Source organism: Scyliorhinus canicula, chromosome 17, assembly GCF_902713615.1.
Source record: "Scyliorhinus canicula chromosome 17, sScyCan1.1, whole genome shotgun sequence".
NCBI lineage: Eukaryota > Metazoa > Chordata > Chondrichthyes > Carcharhiniformes > Scyliorhinidae > Scyliorhinus > Scyliorhinus canicula.
Window position 1 is genome coordinate 4,814,002 of NC_052162.1, and position 23,344 is coordinate 4,837,345.

Below are 23,344 nucleotides of genomic sequence, written 5' to 3' on the forward strand. Positions count from 1 at the left end.
GACCAAAAGATCATAAGAATTAGGTGTCGGCCATTCGGCCCATTGAGCCTGTCCTACCATTCAATAAGATCATAGCTGATCTGATTGTGGCCTTATCTGGATTGAATTCCATTTGCCATTGTTCAGCCCATCCTGTCTCTCTCTTCCTGTAACTCTGTCAATGAATGTGTATAAAAGTGTGTTGTTATATTTCCCTTGGCTGGCCTGAGAAAGTTGTATTGTATCCGCATCGGCCATGCTGGGTAAGCCCAGGGTTTGGAGGAGACGGTGGAAATGGGCCAACGTGCTGATAAACATATTTCAGAATCCTGATAGCTCTGAGGAAAAAGATGAAGTCTGAGGTCTTTGTTGCAATTTTGAGACCCCTCCTTCGTTTCCTGTTTCTAAAGTAGTTTTAGTTTCAAAATTTGGTTCTACTTATGGCAAAACTGCATTTACATAGAATCATAGACCCCCTGTAGTACAAAAGGAGGCCATTTGGCCCATTGAGCCTGCCCGACCCTCTGAAAGAGCACCCTACCTAGGCCCAACCTCCATCGCTGTAAGTCCGCCTTCCCCTTGGCTGGCCTGAGAAAGTTGTGTTGTATATTCATCAGCCATGTTGGGCAAACCCAGGGTTTAGTGGAGATGGTGGAAATGGACTGACGTGCTGATCAACATATTTCAGAATCAATCATATTGGGCGGAATTATCCCATTCGGCGGCAGAGTGTCTACACCGTCGGAAACACCGCCGCTGGGAGTAGCGATTCTGGCTCCCACAGGGGGCCCGTACGGCGCTGGAGCGGTTCACGCATGCACGGTGGCCTCCCTCAATGCACCGGCCCCGACGCAGCATGGTACGGGAGTTCAGGGGCCAGCGCGGAGGAAAATAGGCCCGGGGAGCGAGAGGCCGGCCCACCGATTGGTGGACCCCGATCTCGGCCCCATCGAAGGCCCCCCCCCCCCTGGGGTCGGAGCCCCCACTCCTCTGCCCCCACAGGCTGCCCCCACCCACCCCCCCGCTCCCCTGGCCCTGCGCGCAGAGTTCCCGCCGGCTGCGACCACGTGTGGACGGCGCCGGAAGGCCCATCCTGGGTCAAGAATTGGCAGCCTGGCTGCGTACAGCGGCTCGCAACCGGCGCTGTGCCAAACACGCCAGTGCCAATGGCGCCGATTCTCCGCTCCACGGAGATGCCGGCGTTTGGGCGGCATGGCCCGGTTGCGAGGATTATCTGGCCCGGTCCCGGGCTGGGAGAATCCCACCCACGGGCTATAGTTTTATCCTTCACTGCCTGACTTCCTGGGGTAGAAAAACCTTAGAATTAGGGATGTGCTAGCCCATAAGGTTACAGATTGTGATTAGTGTACCAGTCTGCTTCTGGTGCTGGTCCACGCTGTCTTCATGGATGCCAAGTTTTGAGCTGCCAGACCTGTTCTGAATCGACCTCATCCAGCATGATGATGGTGATGTCAAGGTTACGTGTACCAATCACCACTGTTATCACTGCTCCTATAGAACCTCACTACCAAATTTAACAGATCTGTTCAATTATATAGCTAGCAATAGTGCCTAAGGGGCTGGTTTAGCACACTGGGCCAAATCACTGGCTTTTAAAGCAGACCAAGCAAGCCTGCAGCACAGTTCAATTCCTGTACCAGCCTCCCCGAACAGGCGCCGGAATGTGGCGACTAGGGGCTCTTCACAGTAACTTAATTGAAGCCTACTCGTGATAATAAGCAATTTTCATTTCATTTCATTTCACTTCACCTAACTTAATGGGCAGTACGGTGGCACAGTGGTTAGCACTGCTGCCTCACGGCGCCAGGGACCAGGGTTCAATTCCAGCCTCGGGTCACTGTCTGTGCGGAGTCTGCACATTCTCCCAGTGTCTGCGTGGGTTTCCTCCGGGTGCTCCGGTTTCCTCTCACAGTCCGAAGATGTGCAGGACGGGTGGATTGGCCGTGCTGAATTGCCCCTTCGTGTCCAAAAAGGTAGGTCGGGTTACTGGGTTACCAGGATAGGGCGGAGGCGTGGCCTTAAGTAGAGTGCTCTGGCCCGGCGAACCACACCCACATGTTCTGGGCATATCGGCGTTGGAGGGGTTTTGGAAGGGGGTGACGGGGACTTTGTCCAAGGTGGTCGGTTCCAGGGTGGAGCCGGGCTGGGGGCTCGCGATCTTTGGGGTAGCATCGGAGCCTGGAGTGCAGGAGGCGAGAGAGGCCGGTACCCTGGCCTTTGCGTCTCTAGTAGCCCGGCGTAGGATTCTCTTACAGTGGAGGGACGCGAAGCCCCCGAGCACGGAGGCCTGGATCAATGACATGGCCAGGTTCATCAGGCTGGAAAAGGTTAAGTTTGCCCTGAGGGGGTCGGTACAAGGGTTCTTCCAGCGGTGGCAGCCCTTTCTCGATTTTCTGGCGGAGGATTACAGGGTGGCCAATCTCAGCAGCAACCCGGGGGGGCGGGGGGTTCGGGGTCTGTTAAGGGGGTTTGTTCTTGCGACGGTGTGTTTGCTATTTTCTTCTTTTTTGTATTGTTATTAAGTTATTAATTTATTGATTTATTGCTTTGTATTGGGGGGGGGGGGGATTTCTCTTTCTGTTTATTTCTACACCTTGTTTACTTTATTGTTGGGAGAAAACTTGTTGTTGAAAAATTTGAATAAAAGTTATTTAAAAAAAAAAGTAGTGCTCTGTCCAAGGGCCGGTGCAGGCTCGATGGGCCGAATGGCCTCCTTCTGCACTGTACAGCAGAATCTATTTTGGCGGATTTGCTTTGTTCAAAAGTTCCAAGTAAATGCAAAGGGGAAAATTCAGTGAAGACGGTTTTCTGAGTCTAAAACAAGGTCAATTTAGCAGAACAGAAAGTTCCAGGAATGCAACCAGCTTGAAATGCAGCCCGGTGAAACCGCACTGAAAGCTGCTCGGATCAGTGACATCGGCACTCGACTGTTTAAATATGCACAGTCGTTTACAATGAAAGCTTCCGCACTCTTTCAGGGTGATTGCGCGAAAGGGAATCGTCAGCAATACCTTTCCGCGTCGAGAGATGCTGAGGTGACAGAGGGAAGTGTTCGAAAACCCCAGAACTCGTGAGATCAGAGTCATTTTCTTCCGAACTTAAAGAGGCTGTTTTCTGTTTCCTGTCCAAAACAAAAAATAGAAAATTACCTCAGACGGGATAGAATGAAATCCTGTAACCGAAGATCAACTTTCGCACTTGAGAACTGCACAGGAACTGCACAAGTCTTATCGGTCAGATTGCACTAACCTAATGCAAAATTGATTAGATCTATTTTATTCCTTTGCAAAGCAAACACAGCATATTGTCATTTGATTTTACAGACCATTTTAACACTTACCCTGAGGTTAGAAGAATCTGATCTGTCAGGTGCTGATGAGATTGACTGTCTCCTGTGAAATGGAGGCAGAGTGAGATAATGATCAGGCATTGCTATAACCCAGGGTCTGCTTGTGTATCCTGTTCAACTTAATCTCCAATTAAACAAATGGCCCCAATTAAGTGGAATGAAATTCTTCAGTGCAAGTAACATCAGGGCAGCACAACTCGATAGCACTGTGGCTTCACAGCGCCAGGGTCCCAGGTTCGATTCCCTGCTGGGTCACTGTCTGTACGGAGTCTGCACGTTCTCCCCGTGTGTGCGTGGGTTTCCTCCGGGTGCTCCGATTTCCTCCCACAGTCCAAAGACGTGCAGGTTAGTTGGATTGGCCATGATAAATAGCCCTTAGTGTCCAAAAAGGTTAGGAGGGGTTATTGGGTTACGGGGATAGGGTGGAAGTGAGTGCTTAAGTGGGTAGGTGCAGACTCGATGGGCCGAATGGTCTCCTTCTGCACTGTATGTTCTATTAAGGCAGTCATCGTGTAACAGAGAATTGGTATTAAAGAAGTAAGATTCTAGAGAGGGGGAAATGGGACCACAGTAAATAGTTTCAGTTGAAGAGGCAGCAGGAACAGAGGGCCATTCAGCCCCTCAAGCCTGTTCTGCCATTAATTAGATCATGGCTGATCTGTACCTTAACCTCATTTTACACCTTTTGGTTCTGTAACTGTTAATTCCTTGAAGAAGGATCTATCAAACTCAGTTTTGAAAAATCCAATTGGTCGCCATGTGACTGGTAGAAGGCCGACTATTTTCTGTCTACTTCATCACAATATGGTTGTCATTTGTCAAAGAACTTAGCAGCAATAACTTAATGTCCAGCATGATCAAGCAGCTTCATTAATGTACATTTACCAATGTAAGGAGGATTGGCCACGCTAAATTGTCCCTTAGTGTCCAAAGGTTATGTGGAGTTGCAGGGATGGGGCATAGGCCTAGGTAGGGAGCTCTTTCAGAGGGTCGGTGCAGAATCGACAGCCTCCTTCTGCACTGTAGGGATTCTAGCATTCTATGTAAATGCAGTTTTGGCATGTATGGAACCAAATTTTGAAGCTAAAACTACTTTAGAAACAGGAAACGAAGGAGGAGTCTCAAAATTACAACAAAAACCTCAGACTTCAGTTTTTTTCTCAGAACTATCAGGATTCTGAAATATGTTTATCAGCACGTCGGCCCATTTCCACCATCTCCCCTAAACCCTGGGCTTACCCAGCATGGCCGATGAGTATACAACACAACTTTCTCAGGCCAGCCAAGGGAAATATAACAACACTGCAGGATTATAGACCCAATACACCATCAGGCAATTAGTCATAGAATCATTGAATCCCTATAGTGCAGAAGGAGGCCATTCGACCCATCGAGTCTGCACTCATCCTTGGAAAGAGCACCTTACCAAGGCCCACACCTCCACCCTATCCCCGTAACCCAGTAACCCTAACTAACCTTTTGGACACAAAGGGCAATTTATCATGGCCAATCCACCTAACCTGCACATCTTTGGACTGTAGGAGGAAAATCGGAGCACCGGGAGGAAACCCACGCAGACACGGGGAGAACGTGCAGACTCCACACAGACATTCACCCGAGGCCGGAATTGAACCCGTGACCCTGGAGCTGTGAGGCCGCAGCGCTAACCACTCTGCCACTCATGCTCAATTTATCGCCATTGTCTAGTGTCAGAACCTTTGAATCCTACAAAACTGCCAGGAATTAACTGTTTTGGCCTCAATTAGTCATTATCGCTACCATTGGATTAGTCACTGGATTGCCACCAAACCTGGGGTTGAATTTCACTATTCTCCACTGGCAGACCTGCAGGTAGGTGTGCCTGCTAATGATGGCTTCCTCGCTACCCTCTCACTCACCTGCCCAAACAGTGCGCAATTTTACGTGGGGCAAGGCGACACCTAGGGTGCCCGTCTGCACTTGCCCCATTTGAAGCTCTTAAGGGGCCAATTATTGTGCTCCCCCCACAAGATTGCTGCTCTCTCTGAATCAGCACAGAATCACAGAGCACAAAATGAGGCGATGAGGCCCATTGCACATGTGCCAGCTCTTAAAATTAGTCCCAGCCCTCCTGTTGCTTCCCCAACGCTGTGCAAAGGACAGCAAGTTTTAATCCAATTCCCTTCTGAAAGTTACGGCTGAAACCACTTCTAAAACTCTCTTCAGGCAGCGCGCTCCAGATCACAGGAGCTCAGCGTGAAAGGAAAACCTCCCATCTCCTCTCCAGCTCGTTTGCCAAATCTCGGATTCTGTTTACTGACCCTCCTGTCTCAGGCAAGAGCTTCTCCTTCTTTACTCGCTCCGAAATCATTCCTGAGTTTGAACACCTCTATTAAATCCCTTCTTAATCCTCTCTGCTCTATGGAGGGCAATCTTAGCTTCTCCAGTCCCTCCACATTACTGGAGTCCCTCCTCCCTGGTCCCTTTCCAGTAAATCTCCTCCACCCCTCTCTCCAAGGCCTTGACATCCTTCCTAAAGTGCGGAGCCCAGATTTAGACACAATATTCCCATTGAAGCCTAACCAGTGATTTATAAAGGTTTAGCATGGCCAACCCGGCAGGAAAGCCCAATGGCGAAGACATTGGATGGGATTATCTGACCGTCCCGCTGCGTGTTTTTCAGCGGCAGAGGTGACCCGCTAACGGGATCTAGACTGATGTGTTGTTGTCTGTGTTGGTCTAACATCGACTGCAACTGGATGCAGCAAAATGAGAAACAGGCTTCCAACACAGGAGATGGTCCAACACTGTTTTATTGAACCTGTTGATTGCTGTACATAATCTGCTGTGGGTTGACACTCTATTAACCTAACGGATAATCTTGTACTGGCTTGACCAGACTAGCTCTCTATCACATGGTGATGATGTTCATTGGCCTGTGCACTGCGGCTATCTCCCTAGCCGTGTCCTGTGAGAGAGGGACAGTCTTAATGCCCTGTGGGCTTTATAGTGGTGGTGTCCTGTCTGGTGATTGGTTGTTCTGTGTCGTGTGTGTTCATTGGTTATCCTGTGTGTCAATCACTGCCTGTCTGCATCTCATTATATACATGAGTGGATATTATGACACAGACCTCTCTGAATTACTAGTCCAGCAACAATACCACAGCACCAGAGCCTCCCCTCGAGCATCGCTGAATCCCCCACGATCAACATCTTAGCGGTTACCATTGACTAAAAACTGAAAGAGACTCGCCATCTGAACTGTGTCTCCAAGAGCAGGTCAGAGGCTCGCAATTCTGGAACTCATGTCCTGACTCTCCAAAGGCGGTCCACAAGGCACTAGTATTATAGAACCCCCACAGGGCAGAAAGAGGCCAATCGGTCCATCGGCTCCACACTAACCCTCCGAAAGAGCACTCCACCCAAACCCACTTCCCCGCCCTTTCCCCATAACCCACCTAAGAATTGAACACTAAGGGCAATTGATCATGGCCAAGCCACCTAACCTGAATATCTTTGGATTGTGGGAGGACTCCCGGAGCACTCAGTGCAAACCCGGGCATACATGGGGAGGAAGTGCAAACTCTACAGAGTCACCTGAGGCCGGAATTGAACCCGGGTCCCTGGCGCTGTGAGGCAGCAATGCTAACACCTCACCTAAAGGGCATTGACTCAGGAGAGCCTGCCTTGTGAAACAGTCTCACAAATGTGTTGACACAAAGGTGTTGACACAAAGAACCAAAGACTGGAATCTCAACCCAGGTCTTTAGCCCAGTTCCCGAAATAGGATTTGAACCCACAACCTTCTGACTCAGAGATGAGAGCGTTACCAACTGCACCACAGCTGAGACCGGCTGTGTTTGTAGTGGCTGAAGCGTTTCTTATCTCATTAGTATAGCTGCTATACGTGGAGTAACCCACACACAGTCTAACCAAAACTAATCTACACAATTCCCACCATTTACTCAATACAAACACATTCTAATGGAATCTCTTGGAGTAAGATTGGAAAAATAAATTTCCCAACCAACCACAATAGTCAGTCAGTGACCCAGAAATTGAGGATCACCCGGGATCTCCTGGAAGGACCATGGCAACCGATACCTGGGAACACCTGGAGGTTCCCCTCTAAGTCACTCACCGTCCTGACCAGTAAATATATGACCTTTCCTTCCCTGTCGGTGGATCAAAGTCTTGGCATTCCATCACTAACAGCATTGTGGGTGTACCTACACACAGGGACTGCAACAGTTCAAGAAGGCCGCTCAGCACCAACGTCTTAAGGGCAATTAGAGATGGGCAACACATGCTGGCACTAGTATCACAGAATCCCTACAGTGCAGAAGGAGGCCATTCGGCCCATCGGGCCAGCAAAGCCCACATCCTGTGGAATAATTTTTAAATGGTCAGAAAAGAACAAAGAACAAAGAAAAGTACAGCACAAGAACAGGCCCTTTGGCCCTCCAAGCCTGTGCCGACCATGCTGCTGTCTAAACTAAAATCTTCTACACTTCCTGGGTCCATATCCCTCTATTCCCATCCTATTCATGTATTTGTCAAGATGCCCCTTAAATGTCACTATCGTCCCTGCTTCCACCACCTCCTCTGGCAGCGAGTTCCAGGCACCCACTACCCTCTGTGTAAAACATTTGCCTTGCACATCTCCTCTAAACCTTGCCCCCTCGCACCTTAAACCTATGCCCCCTAGTAATTGACCCCTCTACCCTGGGGAAAAGCCTCTGACTATCCACTCTGTCTATGCCCCTCATAATTTTGTAGACCTCTATCAGGTCGTCCCTCAACCTCCGTCGTTCCAGTGAGAACAAACCGAGTTTATTCAACCGCTCCTCATAGCTAATGCCCCCCATACCAGGCAACATCCTGGTAAATCTCTTCTGCACCCTCTCTAAAGCCTCCACATCCTTCTTGTTGTGTGGCGACCAGAATTGAACACTATACTCCAAGTGTGGCCTAACTAAGGTTCTATACAGCTGCAACATGACTTGCCAATTTTTATACTCAATGCCCTGGCCAATGAAGGCAAGCATGCCGTATGCCTTCTTCCTTTAGTTCCTCCAGTAATTTCCCTCCCACTGACGCAAGGCTCACCGGCCTGTAGTTCCCTGGATTATCCTTGCTACCCTTTTTAAACAAAGGAACAACATTGGCTATTCACCAGTCCTCCGGAAGACTCACCTGAAGACAGTGAGGATCCAAAGATTTCTGTCAAGGCCTCAGCAATTCCCTCTCTAGCCTCCTTCAGTATTCTGGGGTAGATCCCATCAGGCCCTGGGGACTTATAAACTCAATATTTTTCAAGACACCCAACACCTCATCTTTATGGATCTCAATGTGACCCAGGCTATCTACACACCCTTCGCCAGACTCAACATCCACCAATTTCTCTCATCCCCTACTCGCTATGTGGAAGCTCATTATATATAATGGCACAGCACAGGAGTAGGCCTTCAGGCCCATTGTGCCTTTAGCAGAAACATTTATGCGAACATCATTGGCGTAGAGCTAATGAACACTTGTATGGTCATTGGATTTTGCAGCAGGTCCTAACCTCGGGCAGTACATAACAATTTGTATTTCTTTACCTTTAGAGTAGCTAAACATCCCAATATGCGTCACAGGAACAGCATTTGAGACTGAGCTGCATTCAGAGATATTGGGAAAAGTGACCAACAGCTTGATCAAAGAGTTAGAATTGAAGAAACATTTAACAGGGGAAGAGAGGGTTATGGAGGTGAAGTGGTTTAAGGTGGAAATTCCTGAGCTTGGGAACAAGGCAGCTCCAATGTTGGAGCAATTGAAATCAGCGATGCTCAAGAGGCGGGAATTGGAGGAGCGCAGAGGTCTCAGGAGATTGTGTTGTTCTTCTTTAATGTGATCATTGGCAAGACCAGAATTTACAACCCACCCCCAATTACCTCTGAGAAGGTGGTGTGCCCATGTGGTGTGGGTACACCCAGAGTGCAGTTAGGGAAGGAGTTACAGCATCTTGTCCCAGTGAGGGGAATATAGAGGCTGGGGCAGGGGCAAGGACTTGAAGGGATTTGAAAAGAAATATGAGTTTTGAGACTGAGACATTGTCAGTGGAGGATCCAATGTAGATCAGCGAGCACAACTGAGGAAGTCTAAAGGTTTAAAAGAGTCCGTGGCCATAAAACGACTGGGCAGATTTTCTGATTTCCGCACAGAGTGAATCATCCGACCACAGCAAATTCAGGACCACAGGGTGGGAGGGAGAACCAGCCAATGGGGAGCCAGGATGTCACTGCGTAGGAAATTGGGAGGGTGTCCTCATATCAGCCCCTCAATGTAACCATTTAATCTGACAATGCCTCATTTGGGCCTCAACCCCTTTTAGCCGCCTTTGCTCCATGTCCCACGACTCCTGTCCATCTGAGTTTTGAGATTGTTTTTCTTCTTTCTTTCTTTCACCCAGTTTGGGAGAAGCGAGGTCCATGTCCATTGGGTCCATTGGGGCAGCACGGTAGCATGGTGGTTAGCATCAATGCTTCACAGCTCCAGGGTCCCAGTTTCGATTCCCGGCTGGGTCACTGTCTGTTGCGGAGTCTGCACGTCCTCCCCGTGTGCGCGTGGGTTTCCTCCGGGTGCTCCGGTTTCCTCCCACAGTCCAAAGATGTGCGGATTAGGTGGATTGGCCATGCTAAATTGCCCGTAGTGTCCTAAAAAGTAAGGTTAAGGGGGGGTTGTTGGGTTACGGGTATAGGGTGGATACGTGGGTTTGAGTAGGGTGATCATTGCTCGGCACAACATCGAGGGCCAAAGGGCCTGTTCTGTGCTGTACTGTTCTATGTTCTATGTTCTATGTGGCCATTACACTTTGTGTGAAATAGTTCTTTCTGATGTCAACCCTGAATGAAGTAGCTCTAATTTTAAGGTTATGCCTATTGGTCTGGTCTTGCCCCACCAGGGGAATGAATGTTCCTCCATCAACTTTATCAAATCCGTTCATCATTTTCAACACCTGAATCAGATCGGAACAATCCCAGTCTCTGTAACCATTAACTCCTGGTCTTATTCTGGAGAATCTGCGCCTTGCTTATTCCAAGGCCAATTCATTTTTCTCCACATGTTACCTTCCCCACCCAATGTATCACCATGTCTTTCAACTCAGATGGTACGATCCATTGAGGGCCAGGAGTCGGATAAACCTATCAACGGAGGAACATCATGCATTTGCTGCTCGTGGCTGGCAGAGAAATCACATCTGAAGATAAGTAACAACCACATAATGTAGTTGATAAAAGTGATTACTGCACACTCTGGAGCTGTCTGGAATTATTCTATCATCATTAAATGCCAGATTGAAGATTCAGTGGTCTATCCGTGCTCAGTGCCAGCACCGAGGAGAGGTGTTTGTTTTACACAGTGTTGCTTTGATCTGGAACGAGCTATCTGAAAGGGCAAACAGATTCAGTGCTAACTTCAATGAAAAACTGGGGTACACTTTAACGGAATTTTTTTCAGGATTATGGGGAAAAAGCTGGAGAGTGGGACTAATTGGACAGCTCTTTCAAAGAGAGCTAGCACAGGCACTTTCGGGCTGAATGGCCTTTGAATGCTCTGTAAGATCCTATGATTCTAACTCAGCAAGAGTGTACATCGGAAGCCTTGATCTGAAACAAAGGACACTTGAACAGTACCGCGTTATACAGTGTGTATGGCTACCGCCTATTGAGAAATCGGTAAGATGGAAATCAGGACTCCTCAGTTAGGTTTTCTCACTTGACTGCACAATTAGGAGAAACGTCTCACCTAGTCATCATTTCTAAACATCACAGTGAAAGAAGTTTCTGGAATCCAGCATCAGCAAAAAGCAACAAGTACCTCGGAGGAGTCTCTGTTGATTTGTTAGCACTCTCCTCATCTCACTCAACCAGGCCATCTTAATGTCCACTGACGGAGCCTGAGAACAGATAGAGAATATTGATCTGCAAAAGGTAAATCTTTCACCCTTGGTCTTCTGTGACAAAGTGTTTGCTTCCTTCGATCTTAAATACAGACATGTCAAATAACACGCTCTTACACATTGCAAATAGATGACTGATCTCCACAGTGTTTGGACAGCAATCACATTTTCCCCTGTTCCCTCTGCTGATTAGTCTGGGGGGGGGGGGGGGGGGGGGGGGGGGGGGAGGGTAAGAGCAAAACATTTTGGATGTTTTCTCTCCAGCCCAATCCTAGCTTCACTGGCTCCCTTGTGGAGCTGGCCATGAGGCTCTGAGACACCCCAGCACGTGGGCACAGTAAGGAGGCCCCAGGATGCATTTGTCTCTATCATTGGGGTTTGGAATAGGATGAGTGAAAGGCCTTGTTAAAAAAATTTAGAGTACCCAATTCATTTTTTCCAATTAAGGGGCTAAATTGGTAGGTAGGCCAATCCACCTACCCTGCACATCTTTTTGGGTTGTGGGAGTGAGACCCACGCAGATAGGTGGAGAATGTGCAAACTCCACACTGACAGTGACCCAGGGCCGGGATCGAACCCGGGCCCCCGGCACCGTGAGGCAGCAGTGCTCCCCCTCAGTGAAAGGCCTTTGCAATAGACTTTAGTGAGACACCGTGGCATTTCCCTGCTGTCAGTGTGGATCGCAAAAATTCCAGGCAAATGGATCATTTTATCTCTTTTTTAAAAAAAGTGTATTGTTGAATTGAAAGCTCAGGTCAGATTGCCAGCGACAATAGGGTACAACTCTGTAGCGGCTATGCCCCAGTATAATGGTTTGAGAATTTCAATGTGAAAACATAAAGCTGGTCTCGGAGCAAGTGACCATGAAGCTGGATTGTCATAAACCCAACTGGTTCCCTCATGTCCTTTTTAGTGAAGGAAACCTGCTGGCCTTAGATCTGACTCCAGACCCACACCAATGTGGTTGATTTGTAAATCTAAGTGATCCAGCCAGACACTGAGTCGCATCAAACCACGATCGAGAATATCACAGGGACAGCAGCAGTTTGAATACAAGTCCCATCACCACCTTCACAGGGCAATGCGGGAGAAGCAATAAAGCAGCTTTGGCAGTGACTTCAAAACCAGAATGTGAATTTGAAAAAAAGATCAGAGTCTTGGGTTTATTTACGAGAAGCTAAATTAAGAAGCTGCCGATATTTTGGCCCTGGTCAATCGAGGGCATTGCCTGTTGTGTAACATTTGGAGGTTGTTTGTGGACAACAGGGTCCTGATTAAAACACCCTGACCCTGGGAAACCGTGGGCCGTATCTCCCAGTTTAAGTGACCAAGTGCACCCAGTGCGAGCCTCTGCTGATGACCCTGCAGTCGGGACAACTTTGCATTTCAACAGTGAGTGAGTGAAAATCGCTTATTGTCACGAGTAGGCTTCAATGAAGTTACTGTGAAAAGCCCCTAGTCGCCACATTCCGGCGCCTGTCCGGGGAGGCTGGTACGGGAATCGAACCGTGCTGCTGGCCTGCTTGGTCTGCTTTAAAAGCCAGCGATTTAGCCCAGTGAGCTAAACCAGCCCCTCCAGTGTACCTCCATGTAGGGTAGGGTCTACCTCCAGGTAGGGTGTATCTCCAGCTAGGGTGTACCTCCAAGTAGGGTCTACCTCCAGGTACGGTTTTACCTCCAGGTAAGTTTTACCTCCAGGTAGGGTGTACCTCCAGCTAGGGTGTACCTCCAGCTAGGGTGTATCTCCAGGTAGGGTGTACCTCCAGCTAGGGTGTATCTCCAGCTAGGGTGTACCTCCAGGTAGGGTGCCTGGCCCCTAAAGGAGGCTGAAGACAGCTGGATCTGATGAGAGAGTGCCTCAGAACACCCCTCCACACACTTCACACACACACAAACACACACACCAACCCAACCACCAGCTCCGTTTGAGGAATTAATGCCACTTCTTCTTACATCAGCTTTGTAAAAGAGCTGAAACTTCTTTAAGGTGAAGTGCATTTGTTTTGAGAATTCAGACCACCATCCAGCGCTAATCACCGGCTGGTTCCAGGTCTACCATTCTGTGTGATGGTAGGCCCAGTGTAAGCAGGGCGGCTGGAGACCCCACTGATTACTGAGAGACCAGGATGTGGGAACTCCCAAGAGAAGGGAGTCACTCTCCACGGCCTTAGCCTTTGCAATATTGCTTGCCATATGTGGCATTGATGAAAACTCGAGGCTGGGGCTGAGCCCACTTGCAGCCTTACTGCTGTGTCAGTGGTATTATAATGGTGGTATTGGACAACAATGAAAACCATGACAAATACACATTAGTATCTACCCATAATCCCTTTCAAAGAGTCAGACAAACACAACCTTCTTGCTCAGTCAGTTTTAAAAGTAACAGCTCAATTGCTTCAGGGGCTGTAGATGAATCTAAGTATAGGATTCCAGCAACTCCCCAAGGCTTCTTCGACAGTATGGTAGCACAATGGTTAGCACAGTTGCTTCACAGCTCCAGCATCCCAGGTTTGATTCCCAGCTTAGGTCACTGTCTGTGCGGAGTCTCCCTGTGTCTGCGTGGGTTTCTTCCGGGTGCTCCGGTTCCTCCCACAGTCCAAGCTGTGCAGGTTAGGTGGATTGGCCATGATCAATTGCCCTTAGTGTCCAAAAAGGTGGGTGTGGGGTTACTGGGTTACGGGGAAACGGGTGGAGGTGTGGGCTTGGGTAGGGTGCTCTTTCTAAGAGTTGGTGCAGACTCGATGGGCCGAATGGCCTCCTTCTGCACTGTAAATTTTATGATTCTATGAGTACCTCTCAAGCCCCAATCTTCACCACCAGGAAGAACAAGGGCAGCAGGCACATGGAACTACAATCATTTGCAAGTCCCCTTCAAACCACACATCATCCTGATTAGGAAGTTTATTAGGATGAGTTTAGGAGGAACTTCTTCACCCAAAGGGTTGTGAATCTATGGAATTCCTTGCCCAGTGAAGCAGTTGAGGCTCCTTCATTACATGTTTTTAAGGTAAAGATAGATAGTTTTTTGAAGAATAAAGGGATTAAGGGTTATGGTGTTCGGGCCGGAAAGTGGAGCTGAGTCCACAAAAGATCAGCCATGATATAATTGAATGGCGGAGCAGGCTCGAGGGGCCAGATGGCCTACTCCTGCTCCTAGTTCTTATGTTCTTATGTTCTTATGATTTGGGAATATATCGCCGTTCCTTCACTGCCGCTGGGTCAAAATCCTGGAACTCCCTCCCTAACAGCACTGTGGGTGTGCATACACCTCAGGGACTGCAGCGGTTCAAGAAGGCAGCTCACCATCACCTTCTCAAGGGCAATTTAGGGATGGACATTAAACTGGCTTTGTCAGTAATGCCCACATCCTGACAATTAACACATAATTTAAAGAGGCGATTAAGCTGAACCCTACGGTTGGAAGCAAGTCAAATTCTGCAAATACTGCCCATGAATCCTTGATGGCACTGAACTTACTTGGATCAGATACACTTCCTCTCGCCCACTATACCAGACTTCAAACTTCCGAGTATCTCCTTTAATATTCTCAGTGATCCCAACAGCACTCATCTGACAAATGAAATACAAGAAGTATTGTTATATTCCTCTATTCTTCTTTTAGTAGCAAATAACAGCAATAGATTGATATGGAGTATCTTTGAAGTAAAACACATCAACGGTTACAAGAACTAATTGCAAAAGGCTAGTTTGTCGCTCTGAACTATTTTGTTGACCTGGATTTTGTGGTGGAAATGATGGTGCAACTGTCAGCATCCACTGAGATTGACAGCAATTTTAAGGCATCTGTATGTGCAGAGAATATTTTCTTTACATTTCATATTATTTGAAAAGCTTGTTTCTCTTGTTATTTTACTGTTTAACTTGATCCAATTATAAATCATTTAGTTCATTGCCTGAAAACCCAAATTAAAATTGGAAGGATTCAGTACTTTTGTCCTGGTTTGCTGCTTGTGTGAATGCTTCAATGTGATTTGCCGCTTACTCAGCTTGATGACATCATTGCTGTTGCACACCCATAGATCCCTTTGACATGGTGCCAGGTTCAGACTGCCCTCGGGAAAACCGCACCACAGACATCACATTGTGGGCAACTTCCTGCAAGGTCAGTCAAGATGTGGAGATGCTGGCGTTGGACTGGGATGAGCAGTCTTGGGAAGTCTTACAACAACAGTTCAAGGTCAGTGGCAGCGGCAATTTGGTCAATAATTTACCGGGTGGGGACCATTCCCTTCCCTCCTCCTCCACTCCCAACATACTGATTGTGTTCCGGCTGGAATTCAAATCTGGATTTTATTTATATTGGGCTGTAAACTAATGTGCCAACCGTGACATCCAAAAGCACTTTACAGCCTAAAAAATATGTTTGAAAGTGTAGTCAATATCATAACAATGAAAAGTACATCAACCAATTTGCACACAGCAATGAAATAAAGGTTCACGTTATCTGTGTTAGGTATTGGTTCAGGGATGAACATTGGCCCGAAACCTGAGGAGGACTCCATGTGCTTCGTTGATTAGGGACATGGAATATTTTGCATCCACACGAGAAGGCAGATGGGATCTTGGTTTAACAGCTCCTCTGAAATGCAGCACCCCCTTAGTGCAGGCACCGGGCGCACTGGCCTAGATTATGCACTCAAATCTTTGGAGTGCAGCTTCCACACAAGAGCTTGCAGCTCAAAGGCATGTGCATTACCCACTGAACCCCGGCTAAATCATTTGAAATTTATGGCACAATGTTAACTGAAATTCACATAAAACACCTACATTCAGTGACATTCCCGGTTGGTGAGTTGCAAATATAACAGTGCATTCCACCTCCATGGAGGGGAAGAACTGATAGATTTAAATCAATCCTATGGACAGTGTTACAAATATGAGGTTTATAATATTGTTATGTTTTGCGGCTTTCTTTTAAGGTAAAATGGGAGGGGTTATGCAATCTGTTCCGAAGTATGCCTGATAGCAAGCCTGGGTAGTTTACCTTAATGGGAAACAGATGCAAGGTGTTGGAGACAATAGCAACAGCTTGTGTGATAACAGTGGATAGACTGTGAATCTCAGAAAGATGTTGAGAATATCAAGTTGTAAACAGTTTTTTTTCTTTAAACTGTTCATTTTCTTCCAGGACGAAAGAGAGTCTGAGTCCAAGGTAGCTAATCAGCATGTTCACCTGGATACAAGGTCCATGTGATTCACATTGCCTTGAAGGTGAGCTTTGAGATGGGAAGGGTCCAACATAGCCCTGAAAACTCTCAACATGTTTGGTCTGCTGGGATCTGAGGGAGGAAGTGGGGCTATAGGCACTGAGATGCTTTGGTCCGCAGAAATTATAGGTGGGAGCTAATGCTGGGAATGGAAAGACCAAATTCACGAGAAGTTAAAATGAGGCTGGAATATTCACTAAGTTTGTGCTAGAGGAAGAATCTCTGGGGGAAAAAACTTCATTGTGAAAGACAGCTCTGAGCTTAAATTTCCCAAAGCGGAGAACGGAAACAGTCATAAGCATTCATCACGAAGAAATACCTTGGAGTGATTCCAGGAGGATTGAAATTCTGTTTAAAGGAGAGTGCAATGTATATCTCTAAAGTGTGCTTCTGGTTGTGCTAAAAAAAAGGGGAATTTTCTGTTTTGTGGTTTCAAGTATAAGTTGCGGCAAAGATAGTGTTTAGTCGCAGTGCTTTTAGTATTTTGATACAGTAAAAATCTTAAAACATTCAATCTTGTTCTGCCATCCATTCAACTTTCTTCTTAAATGCCTCCACAGAGATTTTAACAATAGCAGATGACTGATAAGTATCAAATCACCAGGGGTAGCCAACATTCTCTCCTAAAGCTCATGGTGAATTGGAGGAAGCAGAAATGGAGGGATGAATGTTCTCCAAGTCAGGATGACTCAGAAACCTCTTAAAAGTGGCAGGCTGATTTCAGAATTGCAGGGACTGGACATTTGACACTTGCATTGCCTTGTAGTGAAATGGCATTTTTTACACAGTAGAAAGTAATGAATGAATGACTGTTTTAAAGCTTTGTTTCTACACATTCAAATGTTACCGTGGATGGGTAGATGCCACATCTTGGTCTTGGAGGAATGTTGAATTTGTGTTGCAATAAAATGTACATTTTGCTATCCTCAATTGGTGAAGGATTAGGACATCATTGTAAGAGTATGTAAACTAGTTCACTGGGGTCAGGTAGAGTCTTTGACTTTACTTTGCTGATTTCCAACCTCATCCATTGGGTAGGAGATACAAAATTCTGAGAACACGCACTAACAGGTTCAAAAACAGCTTCTTCCCCGCTTATACCAGGCTCCTGAATGACCCTCTTACGGACTGAACTGATCTCTCCACACATCTTCTCTACTGATTAGTACTACACGCTGCATGCTCACCCAATGTCTGTGTCCATGTATTGTGTATTTATCACATGTCCTATGTTTCTTCGTGCATGGAATGATCTGCCTGGATTGTACGCAGAACAATACTTTTCACTGTACCTCGGTGCACATGACAATAAATCAAATCCAAACCCAAATCTTGGAAATAAACTTGTTTTGAGTATAACTTCAGTCTCATTATTCCTCAACGTACAATTATTGGAGTCAACGTAGCCTGGCTTTGGGGGAATGAGGGACCATGGGGGGTGGTTGGGGAGCAAGAGATGGCATGGATGTGACATAGGGAATGTGTGAGGGCAGAGGGCCTTTGCATTTTTATTTTAACTGGGACAAAAATCCACAGAACTGAGACAGACCATTTCTAACAGCCTCCCTCCACTCCCAGCTGCCCCTGTGACTCTCCTGCCAACTTTATCCCTGCTCGGATGGCCCAACTGCAGCCCTCCCCCTACCAGGAAAATCCTGTCCCTGCGAGCATTTTCTCCTGAAGCAGGTGGGAAGAACAAGGAATTTTCCAGGTTCCCGTTGCCCATCCCACTGATGAAAATGCAGGCCAAAGAGAAGCTGAACAAAAACACAAACATGAGGAAAGTTACGGGGTTCTGGGCTCCAGGTGAGGACTTTCCACAATGGGAGAATGAGCTGGAGGTGGGGCTACCACGTGACAATTTCAATTCCGGCTCAATTCTGGCCTTGGGTGGCTATCTGGCTGGAGTATGCACGCCGTCCTGTGTGTGTGTGTGTGTGTTTCCTCCGGGTGCTCGGTTTCCTCCCACAGATGTGGCGATTAAGTGGATTGGTCATGCTTAAATTAAATCACTTAGTATCCAAAGATATGCATGTTAGGTGGGGTTACGCGGATAGGGTGGGGGATTGGACCTAGGTTGGGTGCTCTGGATGCAGTGTCAGTGCAGACTGGATAGGCTGAATGGCCCCCTTCTGCAGTGTAGCAATTCTATTGGGGGGGGGGGGGAGAGGAGGAGGAGGTGGGAATCACCGAATTTACCCTGTGAAACGAAAAGGAAAAATGAAACAATTGCATTGTCTGTCTTACTTTTAAGTAATGTTTGAAACTGTAAGAAGGCGCTTTGTCGTAACCTTCTCCGTGTTCCTCTCGCTTCTTACAGAACAGAAGTGCAGTCTCATGAAGGAAGAGGTGACGTTGCATTGGTTTGAAGCGCGCAAGGTCCTTCATTTTGACAGCGCCTTTCTTGTGATTGATCCATACGTTGAAGGAGCCCTGCATCAAAAGCCGACCAAACTCTTCCAGGTTGCCCTGCCAATCAGAATCTTGGTTGATTTTTCTGTTTCGTCATTACTAATTATTTAATTATTCACACAATATAATAAATGACCAATATTTAATTCTGGGATTACCAGCATGTGTACTCTTTCCCTTTAAGGATCTTTTTCTAAATTAATTCTCAAGGTGTGGACGTCACTGACTAGGCCAACATTTATAGCCCATCCCTAATATTCCTTCAGAAAGTGGTTGTGAGCCACGCCCTTGAACTGCTGCAGCCCGTGTGGTGATGGTGCTCCCAAAGTGATTCATTCCCTTATCCCTTTTATTTCATTCACTCCTTTTACAAAAATGCAATCAAAGGGACACAGCACACACACATACAGTCCAACAAACTGGTCCCCCATCAATGATGATCAGAGATTAGAGATTAACCTCTGCCACATTTACAACTTTCTAGACAGGGCGGCGCAGTAGCACAGTGGTTAGCACTGCTGGCTCACAGTGCCAAGGACTAGGGTTCAATTCCGACCTCGGGTCATTCTCTGTGCGGAGTCTGCACGTTCTCCCCGTGTCTGCGTGGGTTTACTCCGGGTGCTCCGGTTTCCTCCCACAGCCCAAAGACGTGCTGTTAGGTGGAATGGCCATGATAAATTACCCCTTAGTGTCCAAAAGGTTAGGTCAGGTTACTGGGTTATGGGGATAGGGTAGGGCCTGACCCTGGGTGGGGTGTTCTTTCGGAGGGTCGGTGCAGACTCAATGGGCTAAATGGCCTCCTTCTGCACTGTAGGGATTCTATGATTCGAGACACAAAGCAGTTCGATATCAACTGGTGTAACGCCAAGGGACGTTCAAGGTGTGTCCTGCTAATGCACTTGGTCACTCATGCGCAGAGTCGTACGGTGTCATTAGCAGGAGCCGGTGCCAGTTGGAAACTGTTCGCCCAGTTTCTGAGCACCTTCAGGGAGACGTCTGATTCCGGGGATTGTGAAGTGGAGGGAGGGAAGACTTCCAATCCACCCAGTGATGGCTGCAATTCAGTTTGAAGCTCCAGGGCTCATTTCTCCCAGCATTGCACATTTAAGCACCAACCAGGCAGGAAGATGATGGAATACAGACTGAGCAACACACCATCCCTTCCATACCACTGAGGTATGCTGCTGTGACAGGATCATTTATACAGTTGCCTTCCCAAAAAAGGCAAGAAAAATGTAAATGTTGCCGGCACTGTAATATTTACAATTCCTGGGCCAGCGATCATGATGCATACGCCTGCTGTACATTGGTCCCCCCATAAAGGCAGCCATATGTCCAATAGTGGAGGTGGAGATGTAGTGGTATTGCCACTGAACTAGTAAAGCAGAGACCCAGAGCAATGGTCTGGGAACCCGGGTTCAAAACCCGCCATTGCAGATGGTGAAATTTGAATTCAATGAAAATCCGGAATAAAAAGTCTAATGGTGACCAGGAAACCATTGACGCCAATGAGGGATGGGCAATGAACGCTGCCACAGCCTGCGGTGCCCACGTCCCATGAACAAATAAAAACAAACTGCGCTTGCAGTGTTAGTAGCAAACTGAACCTTTTTTTAAGTCACTTTTTGACAAAACCAACATTTGCCCAACTTTAATTACCCTTGAAATGATGATGGGGAGCCACCTTCCTAACTGCGGCTGAGTGGCTTGGCCTGTTAGATCACTAACAGAGTCAACCACATTGCCATGGACCTGGAGTCGCATATAAACCCAGGCTGGATAAGGACAGCAGATTCCCCCCCCCCACCTCGTGAACAAGCTTGGGTTTTTATAATAATCCAGTCGTTTCATGATCACCTAGACCAGCTTTTTAAACTGAATTTAAATTCCCCAGTTGTTGCGGTGGGCTTTGAACTCCTACCCTTAAATTATTAGTCCCCAGCCTCTGGATTATCAAGCCAGTAACTTAACCAGTACTATCTCCAATAATCCATTGGTGATGAACCCACTGACAAACAATGAGGGGGGCGGATTTTCTAGTCGTTCTTGCCAGTGGCATCGTTTAGTCCCGCCGATGTCAACCCCCGCCACGGGTTTCCCGGCAACGGAGGATGGATTCTGTGTGAAATCCTGTCGTCGGGAAATGCAAAACCCCCCCCAATATGTTCAGGAGAATCAGTTTGACCACAGGGCTGCAATGCTTAAATTAATTACAAACCCACCAATACCTCCTTGCACAACAGTCGATTTTGCTGGCATGTGAAAGCTCGAGAGTATGGGAATAAATGCAAGTCTTTCTCAGTAATTGGTGGTAAGGGCAGGTTTATCCTTCCCACACAGGTACTCACGTTATATCCTGTTATAGCAATCTGATGCATGGAGTCATTCACCGACTTTAACAGGTTCAACATGGTTGTGAGAGCTTCCTGTAACTCCTGGGTTCCATCGCCGTTATTGCTGAACTTCAATAATTCCTGCCAGAATACACAGCAATTGTCAAATCATCTCAATGAAATATGTCAACAATTCAATCAGTTACACTTGACAGCATCTTCATGTACAGTTAATATAAGTTGACAGTTACATTAAGCAGCAAAACGAGAATCATATCAATCCTTCAACTACTGTTAGCAGTTTCTCTGACTTTTATCCTCAGACATGAGTCCCTGTGATGAATGTCGGAATTTCTAATATATTGTATTATATGTATTTGATGCAGTAAGGGTTGAAAGCCTGGGTCAGTGTGTGGGTCCAACTGCTGCAGTAGTGTTTTAAAAATCCCCGTTTGCAGGAAAGCCAGCTTTATGGGAGCCAGAGGTGCAATTAAAGCGTCGTAAAAGTTTGGGCGAATGGACTTGTATTTATATGAAGAGGGTTCCCTATGGAGTATTTAGTTAGAGATGGTGTTCAACTTTGTACGATGATGTAGTTAATGGGAGGAACAAGGTGTTTGAGGCGGTCAGGTGTTAAGGTTCAGTTTTAGTTTGCGGCTGAGAAGGTTTTCTGGAGAAATACAACCAGAGATTCTGAATTATTCTGACAGGATGTCGGGTCTCTTTCTATCAAGCAGACTGAAAATAATCTCTGTCCCTCAAAGTGGAGTATTCAAGCCATCTCTTTACAACAGGTATTCCTGAGTGCTAACTGAAAATGAAAATCGCTTATTGTCACAAGTAGGCTTCAAATGAAGTTACTGTGAAAAGCCCCTCGTCGCTAGATTCCGGTGCCTGTTCGGGGAGGCTGGTACGGGAATTGAACCGTGCTGCTGGCCTGCTTGGTCTGCTTTAAAAGCCAGCTCTTTAGCCCTATGCTAAACCAACTGTATTTAAAAGTAGATCGAGATCGGAGATGTTTTTGTTGTTTGAGTGGGAATAAAGATAGCAGTTAAGGGCTGTGTCACTGTATTAATTAGCATTGTTTAAGGGGCAATTGTAAACAATTTTCTGCTGTGATGTTCAAGTTATTTTAATACACATATTAGTAACAAAATCTGTTTTAATTTACCATGTCCTTGTTTTGTGTGAAATCACCCCTGGAGTGAGGTCTCCTTTCCTCACTGTCTTACAAAATTAAAATAAAATACTGGGGTTTCTTTCCAGCATCTGAGCCACTGTTGGGGTCTGGGATTGTAATGACCCTCTGCTAGGCAGTTTTACAGGACAGTGCAGTCTGAGCAGGAGATAGAGACGTGAGAGAAGAGGGCGTATGAAGGGAATGGAAATAGTGCCAGAAAATGAAGTTTTTTCAAAGGGAGAGGCAGCTGTTCTGGAGGGCTGGGTGCAGTGACTCTTATCTATGAATTAAGACGTAGACACAGTTAATGTTGATGATAACAGTGAAGAAACACTTCGTAAGCCAGGTACGAAATTCTTCTGCTCATTTGACGTATTAAATCATTTATAATAAAAGTTGATCGAATAAAGAAAACAAATGCGGTTAAAATAAATAAATAAACCATTCAACACAAAGAAAAACCACAAGTAGGCTTTTATCCAGGATTAACAGATTAACAGCTTCCCCTTTTCAACTCATGCAGTTCATTTCAAAAGAGCATCATCCTGAATATAGTTTAATGTTTCCAACACTTCATCTTGACTCTCGCTGAAATGTCACCACATCTCCACAAGTTCAGCTACAATGCACACAGCACGACCTGCAATCAGGCCCAAGGTTTGTGGGTCAATTCTGTTTTGATGGTCTTGGTTGAGAGAGGGATATTAATCAGGGCAACACAGAGTTCCCTGATCTGCTTTGCCCAGGGATCTTTCCTGCCCACAGGAGCTAGACTTGATTTAACATCCCAGCCACGTGAACAGAATGAACAGTTGCCTTATCAGGTTCCCATGCACTTAACCAATAAAAAGCATGATTAGGCTGGATCACTTTTTTCTCAGCTGGCACAGACATAATGCGCCAAATAGCTTCCTTCCG

General features: G+C 46.8%; 1 protein-coding gene across 3 annotated transcripts in view; it reads right to left on the minus strand.

Moving 5' to 3' along the window:
- mcf2a (MCF.2 cell line derived transforming sequence a) overlaps positions 1–23,344 on the minus strand; it is a 212,208-nt gene that overhangs the window by 34,796 nt on the left and 154,068 nt on the right. For all 3 annotated transcript variants that reach the window (XM_038775496.1, XM_038775498.1, XM_038775497.1), the window contains 6 exons: positions 21,262–21,387; positions 18,749–18,970; positions 14,751–14,843; positions 11,192–11,270; positions 3,341–3,392; positions 3,012–3,121 (listed from right to left, as the gene is read on the minus strand). In XM_038775496.1, the coding sequence (XP_038631424.1) occupies positions 3,012–3,121; positions 3,341–3,392; positions 11,192–11,270; positions 14,751–14,843; positions 18,749–18,970; positions 21,262–21,387 (682 nt within the window). The remainder of the gene's footprint in view (positions 1–3,011; positions 3,122–3,340; positions 3,393–11,191; positions 11,271–14,750; positions 14,844–18,748; positions 18,971–21,261; positions 21,388–23,344) is intronic.